Source organism: Eucalyptus grandis, chromosome 11, assembly GCF_016545825.1.
Source record: "Eucalyptus grandis isolate ANBG69807.140 chromosome 11, ASM1654582v1, whole genome shotgun sequence".
NCBI classification, from domain to species: domain Eukaryota; kingdom Viridiplantae; phylum Streptophyta; class Magnoliopsida; order Myrtales; family Myrtaceae; genus Eucalyptus; species Eucalyptus grandis.
The window spans coordinates 28,321,280-28,343,428 of record NC_052622.1 but is presented as its reverse complement, the minus strand read 5'-3'; the positions used below and the strand labels follow the sequence as shown (position 1 = coordinate 28,343,428).

General features: G+C 38.7%; 1 protein-coding gene across 1 annotated transcript; it reads right to left on the bottom strand.

Annotated features, from left to right (window-relative positions):
• Nucleotides 1-4,588: 4,588 nt before the first annotated feature.
• LOC104425667 (trihelix transcription factor PTL) lies at nucleotides 4,589-7,424 on the bottom strand. The gene is made up of 2 exons (XM_010038423.3): nucleotides 6,851-7,424; nucleotides 4,589-6,313 (listed from the first exon to the last, which is right to left on the bottom strand). The coding sequence occupies exons 1-2, from the start codon at nucleotides 7,267-7,269 to the stop codon at nucleotides 5,272-5,274; spliced, it is 1,461 nt and encodes a 486-aa protein (XP_010036725.1). The 5' UTR covers nucleotides 7,270-7,424; the 3' UTR covers nucleotides 4,589-5,271.
• Between the last annotated feature and the right edge of the window lie 14,725 nt (nucleotides 7,425-22,149).

The following is a 22,149-nucleotide window of genomic DNA, read 5'->3' as shown; positions in this document are numbered from 1 at the left end:
CCTTAGAGAAAATTACAAAAAAGTCATAAACCTATTGGAATTATGCCGATTCAATTCTAAACTCTTTTTTTTTTTTTTTTTATGGCCAATTGAGTTCCAAACCTTTTGCAATGGCGTCAATTCAGTCGATCCGGCTAAAATACTTATTTGGTTGAGTCTTAGTCAATATGAGATTACTCTTTTTTTTTTTTTTTTTTTGGGGGGGCGCTAAAAGTGGGGGATAAAATTTGAGGTGCCAACTTTTATCAAACTATAAAGCTATTAAAATTAGTTCAACAACATTAAGGATAATGAGGCATTCCTTCTAAAAAGTTTTGAGTGGTTCATAACTGAAGATAGCTTTCTTTACCATAAGATAGGTCTATTTTTACGAAGAATAGCATCCAAGACTTTTTGGCCCCGAACTTACTTGTCAAGAAATGTATTTTTTTTACCACTCGTGAGTTGGATTTACTGCGATTATGAGACTATTTACCACAAAATCAAGTACAAAGAAATTTCACAAAAATGCTGCTTCTCATTCACAAAAATGCAGCTCTTCATCTACGTCAAAATCGTGCCTCATAGGATAGCTAGTGCATATGTTAACAATTTTTGGTCGAAATTGGCTGAAATGATTACATTGATAAATTGTCAAAAGGTTTAAGATTAAATTAGTTAAATTGAAAAGTTTAGGATTGACTTGGTCACTATATAATAAGCTTAAGAATTTTTTAGACAATTGTCATGTTCGAACACTATTTGCATATTGACTTGTGCATCCATTAGTAACTTTCGATTATTTTGTTATATTCAAAACAACATTGTGGATTTTCTAACAAAATATATTTACTTATATATGTGTGTGCGTGCGTGCTGTATTTATGCTTGTTTGAAATGCAAATCAAAGTATTAATTCTTATGGCAATGGATATGAAAAATAAGAGATATTTTTCTCAAATGTAGAATAATGGAATTTTAATACCTAAAGAAGCATTTCATGAAGCATCTCAAAATTTAATTAACTAATTTATTTCTTTTCTATATGCGAAACAAGAAAAATTACATTCACATAACAAATTAGAAGAAGGCCACATGACATTTTTAAAATTTTTATTGTACATTGCTAAGCTAAGGAAAATGAAAAAAGAAAAAGTATTGAAACCTATTTTTATTGACCAATTAGAGTTGCCTTCCATGACATATAATTGCCTTCAAAGGTACAGCATACCATTTCACCTTTAAAGAAGAATGAAAATGAAAGATTTTCGAATAGAAGATGTAAAATAAATATTGGACAGTCTAGAAATAGAAAAAAAAAAAAAAAATCTGATAACCCATTTAATTGAATAGATGTATTTGGGACAAAGTCACTTTGAAGCAACTATTCTCTATATATATATAAGTCAGGATATTTTTATTCACAATTGGTATAGATATATATATGTACCTACATTATACACAATAAGCGCTCTACTTTTTCTCCTTATAATAATTTAGGCGGAAGCAATAAAATCTCATGTACTTTCGCAGCTTTCCATTTTGAAGAATAAAAGATTTCCCCCAATTCTAGACCGTAATGGATTTTAAAATAACCCCTGTTTAATAGGCATGACTTTTTGGTTGGAATACCGCACGATTTGTCTAACCAAAATTAAAATTATTCTGGAGATAAATTAAGTAAATATGACATAAGAAAAGTGAACAGATTTTACATCAAACGAAGGTTAAAAACCAGAACAAAAAAATTAGTTACACGTACCTTAATGATGATATTGATGTGTTTTTTAGCTTTAATAGATTGATTTTCCTCTAACTTAAACACTTGGTAGAGACGTGTGGGCCATATTGGCATTCGTGGTAGCTTTTCGCTACTGATGTGTTGCAATTAACGTAGATCTTGATTAATTATATTTGTTAAAAAAAAATTCCGTGTCATTTTAGCTTCTCAATATACGCACCTCCAAAGATTTATTGAAATAAATTAATTTAAACGCACCACATAGATTATTAAAACGAAATATCTTACTTAGAATGAGGCATGTAAGTTTAATTGGATAAACTTTTCTTGAAGAAAATAGAGATAACAAGGAAATGTAAATACAAAATTTCTCGTTTTATTCTTGTATACGCAGATTTTCTCTCGGAAGTGAGAAGAAACAAAAAAGCCAAAAAAAAAAAAAAAAAAAAAACTAGTGGAGGAAAAGAAAATGTGGGGAAATAAAGATATGTGAAGGGCAAAGAAAATAAATTAAGAAAATAGAGGGGTCTATGTGTCAAATGAGGAGGGCCTATGTGTCAACCACGCTATCGAATTGTCGAGATAGAGGATCCAAGGTCGAGGCGTTTTTCTTTTAAGGTCAAAGAACCGGCTCTACGGTTCAATGTTTGACCGGTTTTTGATCAATCCGGTTATTTCCCAAAACCGGGATGGGATCATGATCTGGTTCGCGGTTCAACAGGTTGTATGCAATCTTGATATGCTTTGTCCATGTCATATAGTACGTGCAACCATGGATGGTTCGTAAGTTTCTCATGCGCCTCGGAATCACATCATTGGCCAACCCACAACCTCGTAAACATAATTTGTTACATGCTTACATCAAATCCTTGATTAAAGGAAATGTGAAAATTTACTTCCCTGTAACTGACTCCAACTGCAACACAGTTTTGAAACTGAAGATCCACACGATGCATCTGGTATTGTCTGCTCAGAAAGGCATTCGAAGTGGAGAGTTGATGTTTGCCATTTATGACCAATAACATTGAGAAGTGGGCGCGAGAGAGAGAGAGAGAGAAAGGGAGCCTGTGCAGGTAAAGGGAATGGCATGGCATTGGCAGATACTGCTGGAGATCATCAGTAACAAGTCAAATCAAAAGGAGGTTTTCACACAAAAAGCTGAGATTACTCTATTGTCATGTTCCCATAATTGATGAGCTTGAATCCTGCTAGTGACTGAGAAAGTGTGTCTGTAGGACATGGGACAGGCAAGAAAGGAAAACCCAAAAACCTGATCACCTCTCTGCAACTTTTTCCTCTGTGAAAATGACCGGACTGTCTCCTTCCCTTTTTGTTCGCTCTTTCATGGTGGGAAGCTTCTTTACTCTTTCCCCTGGTACGGTCAAGTCCCTGAACTAGCAGTACCATGACAAGTTTCTTAATCTCTTGGATCATTTATTGGCCATTATTGTTCCCTCAATTAGTCCACATCTATGTTGATTCAGGCGCTCAGCTTCTCTCTAACCACCCTGAATTTCGTTTCTTTGCGCTTTTTCTAATTTCATTTTGCATTGCAAAGGTGTGATCTTCATGATTAAACAACGGTACAACAGTGTGAAGAGGTTAAATAAACATAGAATGATAGCACGGTACATGTCAATGGTAAAGAAAGGATGATCTTCTTGTGGTTTCAGTCAATTAGTCTTCAATATGATGATGCCCGATGGATGATTTTTAGTTATTACTTTTGTGGAAAAGCATGGTTACAGAATCCATTTAGATAAAGCTTAAACTCGGGCAATTCAAGAACTGAGAGGCATTAATCCTGGATTTTGTTATCTCCAACTGCTTTTTCAGCAAACATAAACTGTGCTTCATCGTAAATGGAGGAAGAAGTCTTTCTTTCCTGGACAGAAGGCGGTGTGATCTTGAATGGATTGCCAGTCTCTTATAATATAATGTGTACGTGTTGGCGCTTGAGTTCTATTTACTATGTAGATGTTGGACCGTATATAAAAGTCCAAAGTCCAAAGTTATGTGTCTATACTGAAAATGGCAGACAGTTAACTGAGCTCAAGATCACTTATCTAAGTGCACTATCGCCCACCTAGGATTCATACGCAAGAGCGTCTAAATAGGGATGATGTTGATACTTTTGTCCAATGTTTTAGTTTTGTCCTTGAATTTTTAGCTTTTGCAATTACGTCCTCAACTTGTTACCAAATATTCAATCCAGTCCCTCGCTTTTGTTTTGTCTCATTTTGCTTCTGTACTCTTTAATCGGTGATTCAATCCATCGCCAGATTTCTTGACAGCATTTGCTTATATGGAGACATAACACCATTAATTTGTTATTTGTTGACATTGGTGGCTTTTGATTTTTCATCCTTTTTAGCCGATCCTCTACGTGATTCTTCAAAATGGAAAGTTCACTTCGACTGTGTGCCTCTTCTCTCTCTCCTCACGAAGCCCTAAGATACTATAGAGAAATCAAATGTATGAGCAACGCCGTGGTCAAATACAAAGAAGCAAGTTAAGGACATTATGCCTCCACATCAGCAAATTTCACTGAGAAACTTGACAGAAGAATAGAATGGTGCTCAGTTTGTTAAAAGGACGTAATTATAGAATAAATAAGAGTCAAGGGCAAATTAAACATTGGACAAATCTTAAGGACCAAATTGACCAATTAAAAGTTTAGGGACTAAAAACATTGTAGAAAAGTATAAGGACCATTTCTTTCATTTTTCTTTTCAAATATGATCACTAATTGACACAAGAAAACATATATGAGATGATTATAAGGTAGCTTCTCAACGGTGAATGTACCCAAAAATCGGTGATTTAATGAGTATGAACATATTTTTTGTTGCCAACCAAGATGAGAACTTATCCCAAATTCTTGGCATATGATCCCCTATAACTTGAGATTGTTCAAAAATCTTACAGCTAAGCTCAGTTGCACCTTGGAAAGCCGCTCAATGATGCACATCAATTGGACTGTACGAAGATGGCAAAAACTACTGATTCCAAGAAGTACAAATCGAACTAAAGACAACTTCTTATGAGAACGAAAGGCAGGACTCAACAAGCACATTAATATGCTAGGACATCAGGCAAAGCATGTTGCAAGCCATAAAAGCCTGAACACTAAATATTAGAGATCTTTGGTAGACGAACACTAAACCATTCTAAAACAATGATCCACATTCAGAACCACAACTACCACGGAAAGAGAGCACCATGAATAATACGTACTTTAGAAAAGAGATCTTCTGTTGTCGGTAGTGATAATGATCCTGTTAGCCTTCTATGAGCAACTGCATCTCCCATTTCAAAGATCTTCGTTATCAAACTAAAATCATCAGAGAGAGATATATATACATATAAGTCCATTCTTGTTATAGCCGTCGGGAATGCCCATTTCCCTCGCAATTTCCACCACGCGTCAACAATTAATCCATCATCCGGGTCAGTTTCTTGCTAAAAATTATCCAATCCCATCTCACTATCACTGTCAAATCCATCCTCCTACAACAATCTCTCTCACTCTAATGCCGATAATCGATGATCTACTGGTTCTGATCTCCCTTGGTGAGCTTCATACCGTAGCTTTCCCACAAATTATCTCCCTCAACCATCATGAAGCGGAAGCAGCTCTCCTGCATTGCATTTCCCGCATTGGAATTAGAAGGTGAGCTCGAACCGTTGTTCATTTGAACTGATCGGGTCATACTTTCCGGTCCTTGCTCTTTAATTATTTCGCAATTTGACCCTCCTTGGTTGTACATGACCTCATCGCTCCCGCTTGGATAATGACACCACCGCGAGTTGTCCTTGCGTTTCTTGAAATTGTCGAAGTCCTTACTCCATTTGGTGAGGCCATCGCTCTGATGGGTTTGGATTTCAGCTGCCGCTAAGAGCTCATTAGGCGAAGGCACAAACTTCAGGTCTCTCCCTGTCAATTTCTGCAACGCATCCATGAAAGTGGCGTCGCGAGCTTCGATCCACGCCTTTTCTTTCTCCCAGAACTTGTGCTCTCTCTCGATCCGGGCCATTTCTTGTTGCTTCCATTCCTCCTCTCTCAGTTCTCTCTCGCGCTCTTTCTCCTCAAGGGCCTTCATCATTTTCTCCAGCCACGCTTCTTGCCTGTCTGCTAGCTTTCTCATCTGCGAGTCGATGAACTCCTTGATCTTTATCTTCCAACCCCTTTTGCCTCTCCTTACCTTCTTTCCCTTCTCCACGGACACATCCTCTTCATTGTCGTCTGACGAAGAGGTGTCAAAGTCGGAGGAATTGGAGAGGCTGAGACTTTCGCACGGTCTCTGCAGTTGATGAGGATGACGATGATGAGACGCATCTTGGTTAATATCATTGATGTTGGGTGGAGGATGAAAGTGGAGTGAGTGTGGAAGAGATGGAGCTTGGAGGATGGAATTCGAATTGGCGTTCTCTCCGTAGAGAGCTTCGAGCTGACGAAAGAACCTGTAGTGCTTACCGTCTTGCCTACCCGCTTTTCCTTCCTTCGTCTTCTTGTAATACTTGTACAAGTTCTCGAATTTTTCCCTGCATTTCTTGCCGCTCCGTTGATACCCATGTTCTTCCGACATAATCCTGCGAAGAAGTAATTAAGGTTCAGAGAAATCATCAATCAGGAACTTTAACACATGATGATGCAGAAGATAAAGACGAAGCTTTTTAAACATGGTTTTATTTATTAATATTATTATTTTTTACGGAACTTAAACATGAAAACACGGCCTCAATAGGTGCTTTCCGAAAGACACCAGTGCGAGCACACTTTTGGCATCTTCGGCCCCAGAAGAAAATGAAAGAGGCACGCACAAGCGATGAGTCAATTTCTTGCAGGAAACCGCAGGAACAAAGCGAACAAGAAAAAACTAATGAACTGAACCAGCCGAGTGTGGGGTGTTTTCTGACTCAAGGGCCAAGAAAATGGACGCACACGAAAAAGTTAATCGCACTGAGAAATGTCATTCCTTCTCTCTGAACCAAAGACTGAGAGAATCAGAGTCACGGTGAGAGTGACTAAGAGGATTCACTGTTTTTCTCTTTCCTTTTTTCTTCTCGCATAGCCAGTGCGACGCAATACGAGTACTGTGACGAATAACATGTAATGTATGGTATTACCTTGAAACTTCGTCCCAAAGAGGACCCTTTTGGTTGGCCTCCTTAAACCTAGAGTCGAGCCTCGACCTGATCTCGAGGAGCGTGAGAGTCTCCTGCCTAGGCCATCTCCCATTTCCGCCGTTCTCACTCTCTAAACCCCCTGCCGCACCAGCCATGGCGACCGAAGAGGGAGAAGAATGATCACGGCCAAACTGGTGGTGGTGTTGATGGTTGTGGCCTTGGCGTTGGCCGTTGTGAAGCCCGCCGCCACCCATCATCATCGACTCCAAGTGCTGCGTCGGGTTCCGGTGGCCGCCGCCGCCGCAGAATAGCTCAGGCGGGGAGATCGACTGGATGTGCGGTGGGGGTGGAGGTGGACGGGCGTTGATGAGGTGCCGCAAATCTGCCGCGGTGTACTGGTGGTGATCTTCCATCTCCATTCGCTGAGGGGAAAGAGGGCGAAAAGGAAAGAGAAAACTGGAGCTCACTCAGCTCAGCTAAGTAGAGAGAAGAAAAAGATGAGAGAGAGAGAGAGAGAGAGGGGGAGGGAGGGAGGAAAGCAGCGGCAGACTCGGATCGTGTCGTCCACGAAAGCGCTGGGAATTTATGCACAGGACGATGGTCCCATGTCCTATAATGGCTTTCTGTCTCTTCCTCCCTCCCCTCCTCTCTCCATCTCTCCGTCCTGATATTTCAGAAATCACTATAATTGTCGAATTATTACATTTCGCTTGGAACAAGTTTTCACAGCACGTGTACGAATAACAAAAATTCGCCATGATATTACTGAAAATTGTATATTCAAGTAATTTTGGGGGAAATTCTGTATACAGGGATTCCATTATCAACCGTTAGATTAAGAGGGAATAAATTCCAGTCACCCGAATAAATTAATAAAATATAGTAATCTATGTATACTAAAAGAAATTTTTTATTGATCATGAGACTGTAGATTAAGGTCCTTCCTTAAATCTACGAAAAACCCATGGTCAAAAGGGTCTTGCCGGTAAACTATGGGCAAAAGTTCAGTTTTTCTTTGGGACTTTGCAACCCACCAATTTTTATTTCGGGCACAAATATATCATGAATTTTGCAATGACCTGAAAAATATCGTGAACTTCTATCCACTCTATCGTTAAGTTTCTAGTCCATGGAATCTAATGTGGCACATGACATTGGCTCACAGTGTTGACATATTTAAAAGGCACGTTCGTTTGAACTCAAGGATGGTAGACAAGTCAGCAAAAGTCAAATTATGCCGTTTCTCTAAATTGTCATCGTTTAATTAATTGGGATTAATCTGCTTCATTTACGTTTCAGGATATCATTGCAACTTGTTTCTTTACTAATCGGTCACATCAGCTTGCTTCTTTTCTTACGATATGAACTTGTTTAAGTAAATGTCGTTTTGTAAGACCCTGTATTTGCTGCAAAAGGAATGCACATGTTTACCTCGTAGACACTTAGACTCTCTTGAGTCCGTATACAAAATATCTTCGGCCCTTTTCACAATTGCTATTCGATTTTTTGTGAAAACACGGTTGGTGTTTTTGTCCCTCGAGTAAAAAGCTCATGGGTGGTTTTTGTATTATTTGGAAAGTGATGGTACTTTTGTCCCACGACAAAAGTGCAAGTGGTTTATTTTTTTTTTTTGGGGACAGAAAAATTATGCCTTGGCTATTCTATTTTTCCTACTAATATGGATCTCTAAATCATTATCTTTAGCCTCGTCATGTGCCATGTGGACTAGCTTGGACAAAAATTTAACAATAGGGATATTTGTTCCCCAGGTAAATAATTTGGTGGCTTTTTTTTTTTTTTTTGTTCTTTTGAAATGTCTAGGTATTCGTATCCTACAAGCAAAAGTTCATGTATATTTTTGGGATTGCGCTTGAGAAAAACTGCATGCTGATAGGGGGCTTAAATTTACGAAATATAAAAGGGACGTTACAATAATGGAGATAAGTTAGAGTAATATTAGGAATAAGTTACGGACACTATGATATACAACCTGACGAGACTTTGAGATAAATTTATTACATATGAAGGATAGTTAATGACTTGACATTTATAAGGACTTACAAGATTATTTCAATTATTGAGAACGATTACTAAGCATTGGTATAACGGCTTACAACAATTTGAGGTATTTTACTATACTATTGGTTAATTATTGACCAATAGCATTTTCATGTTACAAACTCTATAATAGGTGCAAATGAGTTAGGCCATTATACGTCAATTACGACTTATATATTTGAATTGCTACCTATGAATGCGTCTGACGTTACCACTATTTCAGGTAAATTACAACAAATTGAGGAAGAAATTTACTGCGAAAATTGTGACCGGTCCCTTTTCTAATGTACTTCTTTTTGTTTAAAATAATGTTTTGAAACCTTAGTCATTATGCCAAATGGCGTGTTTAAAGAGGCGAGGAAGTCATTTTCTGTGGAGTCATTTTTTCACTCAAATAATTAAACTTACTGGAAACCCTAATAAATTGTACGCACCTTAAGGAACTTTGTTATGATGTATTTTATGCATTAGATTGTTGCAAACTGAGTACATGTATTGTGGGACATATAGTACAAACTCTCGCATACATATACAGTGTTAATATGAATTGATGAATTTGCAACTTTTACATTTGACTCTCTATATCTATATACGAAACCCTCAGTGGATAGAAAACAAAGATGCTAAGAGGCACCTATTGATCGATTCTTAAATGTACATTCAAATGGATACCACCATCGGCATCTCGGTCTATTGGCAAGGTAGTGAAGGGTCTAGTGATGCCATCGGGAATCAAACCTTGGAGAAAGCAAAATAATAAAGTTCAAGTGGGTACCATCTTGTGTGGTTAATCAAAATACTTCATTTGAGAATTTGATCCATGTAAAAGGGCAAATTCATTATAAATAATAAAAAAACATTACTCATCGGTATGTGTGTGGTTCGTCGATGGATTTTAGCCGTGTGCGATTCATACATGTGATTCAACGTATATACATCGTTGGAGTTGGTAAATCTTACGCTGAGTCCACCTAGTCCAAAAGTCCATGTGAGTGGGGTTAGCATATGGCGGGATCATCAAGGGTTTCCCTTAGAAGGGGGCAAATTTTTCACGAAAAAACACATGCATGGGGAGAGAGTGGTCTAATTAGCGAGGGACACGTATAGGTCTGGACACAAAAGGCTGAATGCAGAGCAGGGTGAGTAACCAACAGCTGACGCGTGTACAGTGCCTTGGATTCTTGACCGTATATAAGCCTTCTGAATTTTCTCCATATCGAATATTGACTAACGGAAATGATATAGAATTCCTTCTTTAGACTTGCCACAGATAACCTTCGTAATCTGTGAAAAGAAAAATAACAAAAATGTTATTGGAGAGAAAAACGATGCACGATTAAAGATTTAGTCGATCTTATAAAGAGAAAAGCTTTTCCACGTGGGAATAAGCTGAAGGAAAAGTAGGTATATCCAGCAGAGGGAACAAACAATAGGGAATTAAGATAAACTAGATTTCACTTCTTCTTTATGATTACCACGTGATACCTCACATAACAGAATTTTACTACTACATCATCTTTTCAAAATCCAATTAAAATTGAAACTTAGGGTGTGTTTATTTTGCAAAAAATCATTTTCGAGAAAACGTTTTCCTCATTTTTCAGCGTTTGGTTCATTTAGAAAAATGAGTCAACGGAAAATTTTTTCCTAGTTAACGGAAAATGTTTTCCTTCCAAAATTTAAATTCGGGAAAACAATTTCCCTTTAAAAGAACCAAAAACGTTTTTCAAAATGTTTTAAAATCCTTACTTAATGAAAAATTTATTATTAAAAAGAATTTATAATTAAAAATTTTGAATTTGTTATTATTATATCTTTTCTTTTCTTTCTTCTTTCTTTTTTCTTTTCTTGTTTTCTCTTTTCTTTCTTTGCCTGTGAACGTAAACCCTAACTCCTCCTCCCCTCTCTCCTTCTCCTTTGCCTACTCCCTTTCATCACCGCTGCCTGTTCCAACCCTAGCCCCTCCTGCGCTCATGTTAGCTTCGCTCCCTCCTCTTCCTCTTCATCGGCATCTTCTACACCTTCAATCATTTTTGAAATGCAATCCAAACACCAGAAAATATTTTCAGTCACCTATCACCAAACAAAGGAAAACTAACCGTTTTCCTGGAAAATGGTTTCCTGGAAAGCATTTTTCAAAAACATTACGTTTTCCATGAAACAAATACACCCTTAGAGAATATACGCGCCTATACTTGACACATGACACTTTACTTTATCTTCTTTATTATTACGTGGTAAGGCGTATAGCAGAATTTTGCCACTAAACCCCAACTGGATCGATAAGCATTGGCTTACTAATTAGTGTTGAGGAGCTTTGCTCCAATAGTTCCTTAGCCTTACGGCAGGGTAAGCATCACTCGATAGTAATGCCGGAAGAGTAATGAAATAGAGAGAACATGAGAGGAGGAGCAAGTGACTGTAGTGGACGCGAATGCTAGGTGACAGGCGAGGAATGTTGTGTTTCTTGGAGTGTTTGAAAGTCATGAGAAGTACACCATACATTTTCATTGCTTGGATGTTGAAGAACCAAAATCCAAAAATGCTGAAATCGAGGAGCCCAATGATCTAGAAATACTGAAGAATTAACGGCCAAAAGTCAATAAATGAATCAACTAATGACGTATCTATATCGAAAGGGTCAGGTTGATAGTCAAGACAATGGCTTGTGGCAATCGACATCGATAGTGGATAGATTTTCGTGTATCCTAGGGACACGAGCTGACAACAATTTGTCATGTGTTTGGAGTACACGCACCAATGATGGGCTGCCTCGTGTCTAGGACATGGGCTGAGGTGAAGTCCAATACAAAATGAGGCCAATCCATCCCTAACGAGTCTCCCTTTGAGTCCACCAAGTGAAAGCTTTCTAAAATATCCCATATTAGATGGAGATAACCTATGACCTTGTCACCAATCTTGAGTTGAACCTATACAAAGCAATGTTTCATGAATTGAAGCTGCTATAAATCCCTACTATAGGACACTTGTTAGTAAATTCGACAAATTATAACAAGAAATAATTTACTTGTTTCGCGTTAAAGTCAAATGACCAAATTATGAATCTATTTTTGTCCCTTACATGAGAATCCTCTTAGGTATACAAAAAGAAGTCATGTGTAAAGGGAATGCAAAGAAAGTTAAGTTTCATAATCAATGGAACAATAAAGAGGTTCCAGTTTAGTTGACTCACATATATTTAACCTTAAAAGTGCTCCTTTAAAATTTCAGAGAATTATGAATTAAATTTTCAATCCTGAATCTACATACATCATAGTTTACAAAGATGATGTTCTCATATTTTCTCCTAATATTGATAAACACTTCAAACACATTTGTCTTTATAAACATAGTTAAGAAAAATGGTTTCGTAGTCTCTCCTACCACAATATCTCTCTTCCAAAGAAAAATAAGATTCCTTGGCCATTAAAGTCACCAAGGGGTTATCATACTATTATACTTTATTAATACGTTCACGATGGAATGCGATTAAGATGCATCGGTTCGTCTTGATATGTTATGATGGAGAGATACTATTTTGAAAGGGTATGAAGGAAGTCAAATAAATAACTTCTGGAGATAACTGCCAAGGTGGTTGGCAGAAAGAACGTTTAGCAAGAAACTATTATCTCTTCTTCTCCTCTCTCCATTAAAGAAAGACAGACATTCCATTACTATTTTGAGAAGACAATCGGCATTAATGCTATGAAAATTGAATGTTTTTCTCATGATTGCATTCAAACCATTGTGAAGTCTTATTGTCCATCGCTCGCTCATGATTCAACATTTGTTCCAGAATAAATTGTTCATTGCGCATCGAAGAGGTTAGTCATTTCTTTCACCGACTTTCTTCCTACATTGGTATCAGAGCCTGTGTTATGATTTCTCCCTTGTTTTCCCATCGAATTTTCTCGTTTGCTATTTGATATGGGGATCAAGAGGATGAATTTCATATTGTCTGGATGTTTATTGTTCGGAAATTGCAACATGAATAGTCAAAAACAAACCGAAGCGAAAAACGAGTTTGGAGGTCACGTACACTTGTATGGTTTTGGCAATTTTCTGAAATATTTTTTGGCCAAAATCAATTTTTGAATATATAGGGTGAAAATACTCATTGAGATGAGTTGAACGACGAGTCGAGCGTTGCTAGTTGAGTGTCATTGGAAAATGCCGGACGCATCCACACGTGCAACTAGAAGCCAAGGCGTGTGGGCGCTATGCGCCCAACGCCTAATTGCCAAGCGTATGTTGGTGAACTGACGTGTGTGCTAACATCATCAATGATGTCAACTAACGGTTAGTAATTGTCGGATGACGTCACCCAATTGGCAGCAATTGGCCAGCCAGTGACCCGACCCGATTGAAGACTCGAACTGGTTGATTGGTCAACCAGTCCAACTAGTTATCCAGTCCAGTGGTTAGACTAGTCGGACCGGCCAGAAGCCTTGTTGGCTCGTTGGTGTGTGCCCCACAAGTGCCGTGCATTTAGGTGACGAGTGTCAGCGTGTAGTCGGTGGCGTTTGGTTTGTATGGGTGTGCTTTGCATTATGGTGTAGTTATTTTACCTGTTTGAGGCTTTTAAAGGTATAAAAATGTGTACGGAACCTTAAGCACATATATTTTTGGGGTATAAGTACATTGTTTATTCCTTTCAACCTCTATTTTCTTATGGTTTTGGAAATACAGAAGTTAGCCTACATGAAAATGACCACATATATATTGTGTAGAGCTTGGTTCGATGATAGCATATATATGATTTTATGTGCTTGCAATTTCTTGATTCCAAGTAAACTCGAACAATGGTTGAAAATCATTGATTTTTTCATTATGTGTTAAATTCCAGTTTCGATTATAATTGCTACATGATTGTTATTTGTACATTGGTTCACATCATGTTATGCTTTTTGATATTTAATAAAAAAAATTGTGGAAATTATATAGGGTCATGTAATTATTTTTTCTAGTGGGAGTTTGTAGGTTAGTAAAATTTGAAGGAGTTCTCACTTAGAATATAAAATTTGCGCAAATTAAACTAATTAATGATAGTATAATGATCGTACATAGAAGCTGATTAGGAACATAATGAACTTTTGTTTCTGTGTCTTTTGTTGAATTATCATTGATTTAGTTTGTCTTTGTTGCAAATTAAATATGTGTGTTACTTTGAAAATATACTAATATTGATTATGCGTTTATTATGTCAATGTGTTGTGGCAATCGATTATGATCTTGGCATCTAAAACCATTATGGTTGACCTCAATAAGGGTGAGAAGCTGAACAATGACAATTATCATATTTAGCATGGAAAGATTCAGTACATTCTTAAGTAGCAAGAGGTTTTGGAAACCCTTAACTACAGCATGGAACTTTAGCTCAGCACAAGAGAGATCAAGAAGCTTATCAAACTTGCGAAAAGAAAAATAACATTAGTCGCATCACGTTGCTGGGGTGTATGCAAGATAATCTCATGTGTGAGTTTGAAAGTTATGATAAAACTCAAATAATGTGGATTGCCTTGAAAGATAAGGTTGGAGATACATCTGCCACTAAATTTAGGAGATTTACTATCAATTTTGACACATACTGAAAGCGCCCAAATGTAATGATGAGTTAGCATCTTCGAGAGATGTCAAACATGATTCGTGAGCTGAAGTTGGCTAGTCACTTTCTTATTGATGAACAATAAGTTTAGGTTGCTATAAGGTATCTTCTTGATAGTTTGGAGTATATGAAGATCAGCATGATGCATAATAAGAATATTGTTACTTTTAACAATATTGCGTGTCATTTGGAATTAGAGGGTAAGCGTCTAAAGACTGCGAGATCTTTTACCCATGCTTATGTTGTTGAATTGAGTTCGCACAAAACTTTGAGTTTCAAGCGCAAAGGAATCATAATTTCAACAAACGGAACGAGATTGATTAGGCACATAGAAGGGCTAAGACCTTTCGACACAAGAAGCGTGGTGGGAAGAAGGACAATGTCAAGATGAAGTGCTACAATTGTCGTAGGATGGGTCATTTTGCTTGTGAATGCACTAAGTCGAAAGAAGTACTCTATTACTTCATTAATTTAAGTAATGTTTTTGTTTCTAACACTATAATGCTTACTGAATCTGGTCCAATGTGGATTGTAGACTCAGGAGCAACAGATCACATAGCTAGAGATCAAGTAGCATTTGTGGTAATTTCGTTGGATACAACCTAAAAGAAGATGGATATATGTTGAGATAACTCAAGAGTTGAAATGAATGGTATTGGCACATGTAAATTAATTTTACGTGGTGGTCGAAGCCTATTTCTACATGCTGTCATATATACTCTAGATATTTGACGAAATTTGGTCTCCATAGTTGTTCTTCTTAGTCTAGGTTATCTATTGAATTTTCATGGTGATTGTGTTGACATTTTGTTTGAAATAGTTTACTATGATGTGTGCAATGTTAATGCTGATGGTTGTTTTTCTTTAATTGCAACTTCTAATAATGTTGAGATTGATTCAAGTATTTGACATGCTAGACAATGTCACATTGGGTTACAAAAAATGTAAAGGTTAGTTAGAGAATGACTTTTAAGGTTACTCACTCATGTTGATTTATCCGTATCTGAATATTGTCTAGTGAGAAAAGTAACTAGAAAACAATTTGGTAAGGAAATTAGAGTTGAACTTTCATTGCGATTCATACATTCTAAAATTTGTCGTCCATTGAACATGAGGGCAATGCATGGAGCCTTATATTTCATCACTATTATCGATGACTTCAAGCGATTCGGTTATGTTTTTTTGATCTCCCATAAGTCAAAAGTATTAGATTGTTTTAAATGATACATAGTGTTGGTAGAAAATCAATTGAACAAAACAATAAAGGCATTGAGAATTGATTGCGAACGTGAGTATTTATCTGAGCAATTTAAGGCTCTTTATGATAAAAATGGAATTGTACGACAATTGACTATTCTTAAGTGGCATCCGGAAATTTTGACGACCCTCAAATAAGTAACGGCTCGTCACGGGTCGACGAGAGTATCGATAGACTACGTCATTGACACTATTTACGGACACTGTTTTGTTATCATCTTTAGACCGATGCGTTACGTTTAGTAATGGTCCGATTGTCGAATGAGTTATAGTCTCGTCAAAACATTTCCCTACGTACCATCACTAGCGAGACCGAGGTTTATCCCATGCAGTGCGTGCGCCCGTCGAATGAGGAATCAACCAAGGTAGGGGTTGACCAAGAGGCGCCCATCATCGGCCACGTTCGTGCATGGGGAGGCAAGTGTTGGTCCACTCCTCCCCTAGCCGTCGATGCCCCTTGTTGCCACCTCCTTAGTTGACTAGGAAAGTCAACAAATGAAGCCACCGTGGACGTGTGGAAGTGATGTAGTGATGCGGGTGCATCCAACGTAGCTCCATCGACCAACTCAGAACCATCAATGCCAATAAATAAGTTGGGCATTATGTTCTTCGATGGATCATTTTGAATGAATAATGTTAATCACTTATCGGTACTTTGTGGTATATCGATAGTTATGAATGGGAGGCCATTTTAGATGTCTTGTATGACCAATTGAAGAAGTTTCAAGAGGATTATTTTCTGCTCAAGGGAGGAGCTCGAATTCTGGGAAGGCTAAAGGTTCACGAATGCGGTTCAAGAATATGGAAAGCCAAAGGTTCAAGAACACGGAAAGCTAACAGTTCGAGAATGTGGAAGGCCGACGATTAAAGGCATTTAGTTCTTGTGTTAATTTGCTTTTTATTAACTTCCTAGTTGTTTTTATTTTTATGTAGCTCAAGAGTCGAACATTTAATTCCTAGGTCATTAAAGTTTGTTTTTAATATTTCCTAAGGCTAAAATCCTCCTATAAGTAGGGGAAACTTTCAAATGTAGAGAGATACGAATTTCATGAATGAGAATGATGAGATTTCCTCAACTTCAGTGAACTCCTTTGGAGAGTGGATAACTCCTTTTTGTTTCTTTATCCTTGGAGCGTAGATCACTCCTTGGTGGTGAGCCAAGAAGCCCTTTATCCTTGGCTGGTGGAATCTTTAGGCCTTGGTGGTGAGCTTCTCCTTTCCCGAAGTCCTTTATCCTTGGCTGGTGGAAGCTTTAGGCCTTGGTGGTGAACTTCATAGATCTCGATCATCATCCTCGGTTGGTGGCGCTGCCTTTATACCTTGGAAGGAGATTGCTTTTTATCTTTTCTTATTCCTTTTTGTGTGTTTATCATATACACTACTCCATACACTTAAACCACAAAAATCCCCTTATAAAAGTTTCCGTTCTTGAATCACTCACCCCATCACGCATCAAAATATTGGTATCAGAGCTCAAGGTTCAACTCATTTGAGTGATTCCTTTATTTCTTTTGTTACAAATTCCTTATGGATGAACAAGTTCCTAGAGGCTTGACTCGGAGCAAGCGCACAACGAAAGGCGAGATCGTGCAATCCAAAATCTTCAACAACAAATGGAGCGAGTCCTCAATCTTCTAGAGAACCCGGCGAGACATGGACAACCAGCAAGGCGTCCCAATGAATGAAACATGCGTGACGATTATGAATCTCGTCAAAATTGTAATGGCGATTCCGAGTCCACTGGAGAGAACCGAACGATTCTGCACTCTAGTGATTCGGAATCTCCAATTCGAAGACGAAGACGGAGAGGGAGTTATAAGGAGGATGAAAGAGACATTAAAGTGGAGGTCCCTGAGTTTGACGGTAATCTTAATCCCGACGACTTTGTGGATTTGCTACACAAAATCGAACAAATTTTTGACTTCAAATCCAATTCGGATGAGAAGAAATGTCAGGTTGCTGTCCTAAAGCTGACAAAATATGCTTCTCTATGGTGGGAGAATCTAAAGCATCAACGAGCAAGGGAAGGAAAAGGCCGAATCAAGTCTTGGGAAAAACTCAAGAAGTTGATGAAGAAGAGGTTCTTGCCCGACAACTATAAGCAAGATCTCTTCCTCAAACTGAACTCCCTAAGACAACATGGGATGAGCGTTGAAGAATACATTCGTGAGTTTGAACAACTCAAAATGAGGAGTGAAGTTCCAGAAGTTCCCGAGCAAACCATCGCTCGTTTCCTTGGCGGCATGAATTGAGAAATTGCTGATATGGTTGAACTTCAACCGTATTGGTCCTTTGAGGATGTATGCAAGTTAGCCATAAAAGTCGAAAAACAATTGAAGAGCAAGAGGTTTTCCTCCAGAACCTCAACAAAGGCAACATCCTATTTTAAGGGTGCTTCGTCAAGCAAGGGCGAGAGTACGTCCACAAAAGACAAAGGCAAGGGAAAGAATGCAGAGCCTTCCAAAGAAGTCTAAAAGAAGTTTGAAGGCGATGCAAGGAAATGCTTGAAGGTTCACGAATGCGGATAGAGAATATGGAAAGCCAAAGGTTCAAGAACACGGAAAGCTAACAGTTCGAGAATGTGGAAGGCCAACGATTAAAGGCATTTAGTTCCTGTGTTAATTTGCTTTTTATTAAGTTCCTAGTTGTTTTTATTTTTATGTAGCTCAAGAGTCGAACATTTAATTCCTAGGTCATTAAAGTTTGTTTTTAATATTTCCTAAGGCTAAAATCCTCCTATAAGTAGGGGAAACTATCCAATGTAGGGGATATGTGAATTTCATGAATGAGAATGATGAGATTTCCTCAACTTGAGTGAACTCCTTTGCAGAGTGGATAACTCCTTTCGGTTTCTTTATCCTTGGAGCGTAGATCACTCCTTGGTGGTGAGCCAAGAAGCCCTTTATCCTTGGCTGGAGGAATCTTTAGGCCTTGGTGGTGAGCTCCTCCTATCTCGAAGTCCTTTATCCTTGGTTGGTGGAAGCTTTAGGCCTTGGTGGTGAACTTCGTAGATCTCGATCCTCATCCTCGGTTGGTGGCGCTGCGTTTATACCTTGGAAGGAGATTGCTTTTATCTTTTCTTATTCCTTTTTGTGTGTTTATCATATACACTACTCCATACACTTAACCACAAAAATCGCCTTATAAAAATTTCCGTTCTCGAATCACTCACCCCATCACGCATCACTAAGGCAAGTTGAAGTCTACTAATCTATATAGTGTAATGCTTTTGTTGTCTGAGGAATTGCATTGTTAGACTATTTTGCATTAATTTGGTATAGAATGGTGGTATATTAGAATGACCGAAACTATTAGGGGCTAGATGATTGAGGGAAGCCTTATAGTTTTTGTAAATATATGTGATTTTGGACTTCAACTACACATCGATTTTAGCATTTGTAATGCTTCGAAAATTTTGTTTGTAAACTGTTTTGGAAAAACCTCCCGATTTGTATTGAAATTTTTATGTATCAAGGCGCTGCTCACAAATGTTTCAAAAAGAAAAGAAAAATGTTAGGTGCTCTCGAAATCTTGAACTTTTACGTGAACCAATTTAAAAACCTTGAAGTTGGGAGTGAGATTTAGATTTGTCAATGTGCTGATTTCAATTGCTTCCGGTTATAAAAAAATCCTTTCCATTCTGGCCATGAGGCGCAAGTATGGCTCGAGAATTTACATGTGGATTTCGAAATACATTGACGAGTTAACCAGGGAAGTGGACTTATCGATTTGATATTGTGCTGCTGAGTTTTGTGAATTGACTTCATTGACTTGAAAATGGCATTTGTTTTAAAGTCCAATGTTGTTGCATTGACGTACCTTTGACAATCTCAATTTACATTACTTAATATTATACAAGGGATATTTTCAAGAAACCAAAAGAATTTCAAATGTTGTATTTTTGAAAATGGTTTAGTATTGACATGATTCGATTGATATACCATTACTGAGATGTGATTGATGCCGTCGGACCCTCGGGTCAACGATACCCCAGGAGTCGGGATGCCCAAAGGATCGCAAGGGTCGATGCCCTTTGGATGCTTGGGGTCCGCAGTGCCCCAGAGGTGCCTCGGGAGTGTCGGGATGCCCGGTTGTATTATGAATACTTGCTTGGAGGGTAGGGTAACCATTTTCATGGCAGGCTCCGGAGATTCCTTGTAATGCCAGGTGAGGTGCGAGATGCCTAAGCGGTGTGATGTAACACATTTTGGATGCCTAGTGATTGAAAATCGGAGGCTTTCAAGATGATAGGTTGGGTGTGAATGCTCGGAGGGACGCAAACACTGATCCTCTGGGATAGACGTAGGAAAATGGAAAAATAAACTGAATTCTAAAATTGATGATTCTATTGAGTTGTGCCTGATTATGAGACAAAATTGCTTGATATGGAAATAGACGTGCTATAGCAGTTTGGCCCTATAATCGGGACCTGTGCAACTGAAATGACGCATTTTGGTTTTGAAACTGCACTTGCTATTACTCTGAAAAGTTCCATTGATATGTTGCCGTAGAAGAACAGCCCAAGTGCCAAAACTTGGCACGATAGGACACTTAAGTACCAAAACTTTGAAAAGGTACACTTAAGTGCCAAAATTGGAGTAAAATGGATCATTTAAGTGCCACTCTGGCCAAAATCCGGCCAAATTGCTAACGTGGCAATTTTCCGGAGACATTGCGCAAATCGGCGTGATTTTGCACGCTGAAGAGGCAAGAAAATGCAAAAACGGTGTCGTTTTTGCACTGACGTGTAGATAATTAATATAAAAATTAATTAAATTAAATTTATTTAAAATATTCTAAAAATAAAAAAAAAACTTAAAATTTAAAAAAAAAAAAGGGGTGGCCGAAGGGGGCGGCTGAGGGTTTAGCCCTTGCCGTTGCCGCCTCTTTGCCGCTGTCGAAAAGGGCGGTGACGGTAGGGAGGCGGCGAGGGCCCACAAGCCCTCACCTAGATCCGAAGAGGGCTTGTGGGCCCTCGCCGTCGATCGGCCGATGTCGCGGACCCCGGCCAAGGCTCGGCTACCTCGGTCGATGCTCCCCCACCGTTGCCGGCAAGGGCTGGCGACGGTGGGGAGGCGGTGAGGCTCGCGAGCCCTCGCCCAAATCTAGGGCAGGGCCATGGCCCTCACCGCTGGTTGGTTGGGGGTCAACGACCCCGCCGACCCTCCCCCTTCGTCGTCGGCCCTTTCTAGTGATGGCGAGGAGGTGGCGACGGCGAGGGCTCGGCCCTCGGCCTCCCCCTTCGCGCCCCCACCCCATCTTATGTTTTTTTTTTTTTTTTAGGATTTTCAAATAAATTTAATTTATTAATTTTTATATTAATTATTTACATGTGAGAGCAAAAACGACGTCATTTTGAACCAGTCTCGCCGGAAAATTGTCACGTTAGTAATTTGGTCGGATTTTGGCGAGAGTGGCACTTAAGTGTACATTTTCAAAGTGTTGGCACTTAAATGTCCCTCCATGCTAAGTTTTGACATCCTAGGTATCCCAAACTCGATCTGATGCATACTCATTTCTTGATTACATGCTTTGTCTATCTTGCATGAAATTGTATAGTGATGGCTCTGCATGATATATCTTTAGTTGCAAGGTGGTTGTACTCACCCCTTTTGGGGACTAACATTTTAGACTAGATAAGATGCCTTTGTTACCTGCACCTCCCAATACATTCTATGGAGTCCCAATCGACTTATAGTGGGAGCAATTGGAGTATCAAGACCCCGAGGTGCGAGGACTGACATTCGTACAGGTGAGAGTCATTGTGGTGTTCGATATTGGTCTTCCCACTCGGTCACACCGAACGGAGTGGCTCAGTGTGATCGTGAGATGTGGTTAGGAGAGGAAAAAATTTTTGGACGCGACATTGATCGATGGACTTTATGTATACATCTGTTAGAAATGTCGGGGTATCTTTTGATGTATGGCCGAGTATGGAAAACTACGGCATTTTGATATACCAACTAAGGATTGTCCATCTAACCTTATGTAAATAAAAGTGTTTGGCCTTTACCCATAAAAGTGTTTAGTTGGTGTGCATCGTTTGTAAAATACAAGAAAGGGAGTTGTTAGATACGCTTCCGTTATATATTTGCACCGGGACCAATGGAAAGGATATAGACCCCAAAAACACCTTTGGTATCAGAGTATTAAACTTTGAGGTTAAGAGAAAGGTAGTGATGTGTGGTGACCCTAATGTATCGAGGGCCGTCGGGGGGTGCCACATCCTAGTAGTCCGCAACAAAATGAGGGTACTAAGAGAATGAATATAACCATATTGGAAATTATTAGGTCTTTGATGGTGTAACCAAATATATCTATCTCGTATTGGAGAGATGCGTTATTGATTGTTGCCTATATACTTAATCATATGCTCTCA

Coding starts and splice junctions, on each gene's coding strand:
- LOC104425667 (XM_010038423.3), bottom strand. CDS start 7,269: ATGGAGATGGAAGATCACCACCAGTACACCGCGGCAGATTTGCGGCAC. Junction 6,314..6,850: donor CTTTGGGACGAAGTTTCAAG/GTAATACCATAC, acceptor ACTTCTTCGCAG/GATTATGTCGGAAGAACATG.